Here is a 7,208-nt window from a genome sequence, read left to right as displayed (position 1 = left end):
TTGGTCTTCAGTACCATTTATCTTCAGAAACATAAGTCTTCAGCATCTAGATTGTTCCTCAGAACTTCTATCTTCATATCTTCAGAACTTGGTTTCTTTGATAGAGTATTAGAATCACAACTTCAGAGCCTTCTGAAGTGATTTGCTACTGTTCAACAGAACTTGTGTAGCACAGAAACAGAACTTGGTTACTTCGGATGGTTTGGTTGCGCCTTTCATTATATGCAGAACCTATTTGTTAAATATTTAAAATAAGACTTATTAGAGTACCAAAATTTTTCATACAAACATACTCATTGTTATCATCAAAACTCAGAGGTATTATTACAGAACCAAATCTTGTTCTAACAATATATACTTCCTTGGCATTGAGTTTCACAAGTTCAAAAAGGGACTACTCATGCACCAAGGAAGATATGCTTTTGAGATATTGAAGAAGTTTGAAATGAAGCATTACAATGTTGTCATTACTCCAACTGAACCAAGGTTAAAATTGTATAACAATGAGGATGGGCAAGAGGTAAATTCAACTCCCTATAAGAGGCTGATTGGATCTTTGCATTACTTGTGCAATACATGATCGAATTTGGCTTTTAGTGTCGGTATTGTCAGTAGATTCATGGAGAGACTGAAGGTGTCTCACTTGACAGTTGTCAAAAGGATTCTAAGATACGTCAAAGGTTCTATTAACTGATGAATTCTCTTTCTCGTAGCGGATACGGGCAGAAAATGAAATTTACTCTATTTTATCGATTGCAATTGGTGCGGAGATAAAGATGATCGAAATTATAGAAGAATAATGCATACGAGTTAGGATAAGAGTAAAAAAATTAAGAAGTGCTTTTATAGTAAAACCTGATTTTTTTTATCCCTCAGTTATTAATAAACCGATGGGATAGATCATTTAGTTTACAAATAAATAATATAATAAAAAGAATGGTTCTTGAACTCTTTTCCCTCAATTTTAAGAAAATTCGAGGTAAGATATGCTTCTATTTCTAAAATAGCACACTTTGAAATCATATCACTGGATACATCTTTATATTCGGTGGAACACCAATCTCATTGTGTTCGAAGAAGGAATCGGTAATGGCACTCTCGCTTTGTGAGGCCAAGTATATTGTCACTTCGTTGTGTGTGTGCCAAGCCATGTGGTTGAAGAATTTATTGAAGGATCTGGACAACAATGAAGGTGATGCTATAACATTATTGGCTGATAACATTTTCGCTATTAATCTTGATAAGAACCCAATTGCACATGGGGAGAGCAAGTATATTGAGATGCGTTTTCACTACTTGAGGGAACTTGTTAGTGAAGGAAAGTTGAGATTGTGATATAGTAGAAGTGAAGACCAAGTGACTGATTTGTTAACTAAGAGGATCATAATTGAAGTGTTCAAAAGGTTGAAGATGAGCATAGAGATAGAAGACTTGAAACACTTAAATTAAGGTGGTGTATTAAGAATTTTTTATATTTCAAGTTGGTGTAACCGGTTAACACGAATGTGTAATTGGTTACAGACATCAAAATAAGTCAATTAAGCTGAAAAAATATACTTTTCGAGTTGGCGTAACCGGTTACACAATCACAGTAATCTGTTCCAGCTGTTTGTGAGTTTTTTTATTATTAGTAGTTGTAATCGATTACAAGTTTTTGTAACCGATTACATGTCTGAGTTTTTAGTTTTTCTCTTATTTAATTTGTTATTTTGCATCCCAATCACTTGTAGGGGTGATCAAAACCAAACCAACCCAATAGAAAACCGCAAACCAAACCAAACCGAAACCGCAAAAAACCGCATTTGGTTCGGATTAGTTTGGGTCAGTTTTTACAAAACCGCACGGTTCAGTTCGGTTTGCGGTTTGTATTTTGTAAACCGAACCAAACCGAATCAAACCGCACTATGTTACAACCTAAATTTTACTAACTCACATCCAACCCAAACTTAAACTTATTATACATTAGCATTATGATTACGAACAATTTTCTCATCCTTACACATATAATTTTAGTCTCGATCTTCTAAAATCTTTAATAACATTATCGCACCTTCTTTGCCACATTCATCTTCCCTCTTCTTCTATAATCTCTACTCTCTTATATTCTTTCTTTTTCACCTTCTCATTTTTATGTAAATGTTCCGTATTTCAGTTTCGTTTTTATCGCATATCTTCTTCTCTAATCTCTCAACACTTTTTTTCTTGTTCACTTTCACTAATCTTTCGTCTCTTCTATTTTTTTGTTTCGTTATAATAATTTTTATATTGTTTTATGCTATTATTTTATGTTTAATATTCCACTTTTGTCTAATTTAATTTTTACATATTAAATGGAAAATTGTTGTCAAAATATGACGAGTTTTGTTGTTATTTGATAGTGTATGAATGTATAAATACAAAATTATGTTATCATCTATATGTGTATGTATGGCTCAATAAAATATTTGTAAAAAACCGAACCAACCGAACGGAACCAAACCGCATTAGTTTGGTTTGGTTTGGTTCGGATTTTTTTTAAAAGCCAACCGAATCAAACCAAACTGCATTATTTTTTCTCTTGCGGTTCGGATGATTTTTTTCGTCAAAACTGCTCAAGCCGCACCGCGAGCACCCCTAATCACTTGTATACTCTAGAATTATCTTTGTTATGGTTGATTAATGAAATAGAAAATTCTCACCCTCAATTTCATTAAATCACTTTAAATTAAAAATATAAAAATAAAATTAAATACAATTGAATGTATTTCAAAGTATATATCTTTATTTTAAAAAATTGTTATTTTATAAAAAACATTGAGATGAGATAGAATATTAGATTGATTTTTCAATTTCAAAATTATGGTGACTTTGGCTCTCCAAAATTACCCAATAGTGATCTCTCCTATCCTCTCTCTCTCTCATTCAAACTTTCTATATTCAAACTTTCTATTGTTCACTAAAGAGTATTTCAAATTCTAACAAAAATTAAGTCAATAATAATATGATAACTAATTTTAAAAACAAAATTTCTAAAATCATATATATTTTTACTAATATTTCAATTTTTTCTGGACTACAAAACCATTTTAAAATTGTTTTAGCGAAGAATACATTTTAATTTTTTTTCCTAGACAAAGAACATACCAAAAATACACGCAAAGGTCACGAGAGAAACTTGATTAGTCAACTTAGGTGTTTAAAGAATAATTAAGAATGTACACGTTAACTTAACTCCTTCACAAACAAACAAAAAATATGTTAGGCAAATAAACATTGTAGTACTAGTGGTATTAATCTCTCGATAGACTAGCTATACAATTATACATACCTAGTGAGTAGGAGCATCTACAGTCTACACTCCACAATGAGAGTATCAACTCTAAATTCAAAAACATATGGTATTTTAATTTTAACAATTTGATTCCCAACTACATAATGACTAGTAAAGTTTTGACATGAATTAATTAATTTAAAATTAAACTCTAGTCGAATCTAATACAATTTTTTTGGGTTTTCTTACCGTATCCAGTCTTCTTGAATGACTAATTAATTTATATTTGGTTTTACGTTAGACATCTAGAATTGATTATGGACGTCTACAATTGATTTTGACGTGTTTAGTTGATTTCGAACATAATTGATTTTGCTTTTCAGAATTGATTCTACTTGAAGTTAGAATTTGTAGCTTTTGATCAAATGCAATTTTTAAACGTGATTTTTACCCTAAAATTTATTGTTAAACTCACTTTTACAAAAATTTCTCCAAACATAAATGACTTTACTTTTAACTCACTTTTATCCAGAATCAGTTTTACATAATCAATTCACTCAAAATCAATTTTTTCCACCTCAGACCCAAACACACGCTTAGTTTGAAGGTCACTTATGCTATTAAGTGATTTTAGTCTCTTCTCGATTGCAGTTACGTGGAATTGAATCGCAATATTCACTATTAACTCCAACATCAATCACCACCAAATCAACTAACGAAAATTGGTTTGTAAAGTAAAAATTATTCAACTTATAACACATATTTAAGTCTTTTTTTGATGTTCGACTTTTGAAACTAATTAGAGGTGGTAAAACTATGTCGGACTTGTCAGAAATGCCTATTTTGCCAAAATTTTTTTTGAAAAGAATCAAAGTTTTAAATTCGTATTTTTTAATGTATTCGTCCACTCCACCCCATTTTTTTCTGAAAGCAAATATTTATATAATTTTTATAGTTTTTACCCTTTAAAAAACCAGTGTTGTCGAACCACCCAACCGGTCTTTACTTTTTCAGATAATGTCAAAATTTTAGATCTACATGTCAAAATCAGTGTCGTCTGCTCCGTTAATTGTCATTTTCTTTTAGATTCTTACAAGTAATTCTAAACGGGACGGACATGTTAAGAGTAATACATGTAAATTGATAAAAGAATGACTACTTCATAAAAATTAGTAAAACTAATATTTGTATAAACATCTTTTAAATCATTTTTTTTACAAAATATCTTTTAATATAAACATGTGATTATGCAACATGTTATGTCAAAACAAAACCAAGTAACCAAAGTCGCATCTCATTATTCTATTCTACACTCTACACTACTCTATTCTATTTAACACTCTTTACTTCTCAACTTTCTTCTCTCTTCCTTCCTCCTCCTTTCTTCCATGGATTCCATTTCCATGAGATACCAAGAAGACCAAACCCCATCTTCTCTCCCTTCCCCCAAAACCCAACTCCCCTCCCCAAGACCCATCACAAGATCCGAACCCGGTAACCCATACCCAACAACGTTCGTTCAAGCAGACACAACCTCGTTCAAACAAGTTGTCCAAATGTTAACCGGTTCCTCGGAAACATCAAAACAAGCATCCTCCTCTTCCTCCAAACCAAACCACCACAACCACAACCACCTCAACAACAACAATAACATTCCACCAATCAACACCATCCCCAAAAAACAACACCAATCCGGTTTCAAACTCTACGAAAGAAGAAACTCACTTCACAAAAACCTCAACATCAACCCATTACTACCCATTTTCTCCAACAACACATCTTTCTCACCTCGTACCAAACAAGAGATCCTCTCACCTAGCATCCTAGATTTTCCTTCTCTTGTTCTTAGCCCTGTCACACCTCTTATACCCGACCCGTTTGACCGATCCGGACCCTCCAGAAGCTCTTGCTTGAACGCGGAAGCTGAAGATAAAGCCATTAAAGAGAAGGGATTCTTTTTACATCCTTCACCGGTTTCAACTCCCAGAGAGTCTGAACCTCGTTTGCTTCCTCTTTTTCCTACGACTTCTCCTAGGGGTTCAGGTCCTTATTCTGCATCTTGAATTTTTCTTTATTTTTTTTTTACTTTTTTTTTTTATTTTAATTTTTACTGGCATTGTTGTTGCTGATGAAATTGAAAGGGATTGATTTGTACTGTTTTATTTTATGGAAGAGAATTGAATTGAATAATATTTTTGTTTTGTTTTTTAGTATGATTTTTTTTTACCTTGAATATTATTAGGGGGAAAATGTAAAATTTGAAAAAGTAAATTATGGTTAATTAATATTTTTTTATTAAGTTTAAATAAGTTTCTGGTTCTATAAATATCTCAATTTTAATTTTTAGTCCCTATAAAAAAAATTTACTTTTAATTCATATAAAATTACTTTTACAGTCACTTTTAGTCCATGTAGAGGGACTAAAAGTTATAGGGACTAAAAGTCGAATTTTTTTATAAGGACTACAAGTAATTTTTTGTAATTTTATAGGGACTAGAAACATATTTAACCCTTTTTATTATAAGTCGTTTTATATTTTTCACATTTACAAAAATTATGAAGATTGTTATAGAATTGTCTTTCATTATTGATATGTAGAAGATAAATTTACATAATTGAAAAAAGACAATAATAAATATTTAATAATATAATACGTAAAATATTATTAATTATTCGTTGAAATTATAAAATGACTTATATTTAAATTTTTTTTCAAAGTAACTTATAATAAAAAATGGTGGGAGTAAATTTGAAAGAAATAGGATCTATGGATTGAGTGAAATAGGAGGGTGTATTTAGTATTTAAGGGTAGTTGGGGGTGTGAATAATAGTTAATGAGGAATTGAAATGGGTGAGGCAGTTCAGTTACTTTAGGTCGACGGCATTCATAATTAGTAGCATTAATAAACTCTGTACTGCTGATCAATGCAGTCATTTTCTCTTTCTAGAGAGAGAAGATTAGGATTCTAGAGAGAGAGAGTGTGATCATATTGGTAAAGGAGGTTTGGGCTAGCTGTCAAGTTAAGAGTTGTGGAATGGGGAAGGAATCTTTACTCTTTTCCTGTAAGAGTTTGTGATGTGTTTTATAGCTATTCATTGGATTTTATTTTGTAGTACTTTGTATTGGACCAGGATTGTATGGGGTTATTTTGGTCATAAGTTGAGGCATTCATGCATTTGATAAATTTGAGATTGTTATGTTGAGGTTCATCTGTAAAAAATTTAAACATACATTGATGTAAGTATGAATGTATGATCTTATCTTTGATATAATCGTCTTAGTTGTTTTGAATGTGTGAACGTGTAGTGTATTAGATTTTTATATGATCTAATTTATTGTCAAAATGAGATAAGGTGTGTTTGGATTGACGGTAAATAAAATTGAATCTAATAGAATTGAGTTTGATAAAATTGACTTTATTAGAATTGAGTTTATTAAAATTGATTTATGTTTGGATATATTTATGTAAATGTGAGTTAAACAATAAATTACAGTGTAAAAATTATCCATAATCAATTCTGGAGGCAGAAGCTACAAATTCTAACTTCAAGTAGAATTAATTCTAGAGACAGAATCAATTCTACTTTTGCCTAACCTGAGATCTTAAAATCATCTAGAATCAATTCCACACCTATAGAATTGTTTTTGGGTTTTCTAAAAGCCAAACCAAACATACACATAGTATTTTTAGAGTTTAAAGACAATGGAGTGTTAATATAAATCAATATGGCAATATTTTATAATAAGTGTCATTTTTTATTTTTATTTATTATAAATTATTTGTTTCTTTAAAATATTAATATAATATTTATTATTTATTTTTATTAACTTACTTTTATTTATTATATTATTTTACATTATATAACTGTTTTACTCATTATTATTAATAAGGTTATTTAAATAAATGATATTTATTTTATCATTAAAATTAATACAATTATTATTATCTGGTGTGAA

General features: G+C 30.3%; 1 protein-coding gene across 1 annotated transcript; it reads left to right on the top strand.

Moving 5' to 3' along the window:
• Positions 1-4,537: 4,537 nt before the first annotated feature.
• On the top strand, positions 4,538-6,980 carry LOC131636541 (VQ motif-containing protein 4-like). The gene has a single exon (XM_058907153.1). It carries the CDS (start codon positions 4,639-4,641, stop codon positions 5,311-5,313), a length of 675 nt encoding a protein of 224 aa, XP_058763136.1. The 5' UTR covers positions 4,538-4,638; the 3' UTR covers positions 5,314-6,980.
• The last annotated feature ends 228 nt before the right edge of the window (positions 6,981-7,208 follow it).

Source organism: Vicia villosa, unplaced genomic scaffold, assembly GCF_029867415.1.
Source record: "Vicia villosa cultivar HV-30 ecotype Madison, WI unplaced genomic scaffold, Vvil1.0 ctg.001778F_1_1, whole genome shotgun sequence".
Taxonomy (NCBI): domain Eukaryota; kingdom Viridiplantae; phylum Streptophyta; class Magnoliopsida; order Fabales; family Fabaceae; genus Vicia; species Vicia villosa.
The sequence above is the reverse complement of the archived record's forward strand: the minus strand, read 5'-3'. Positions and strand labels throughout refer to the sequence as shown.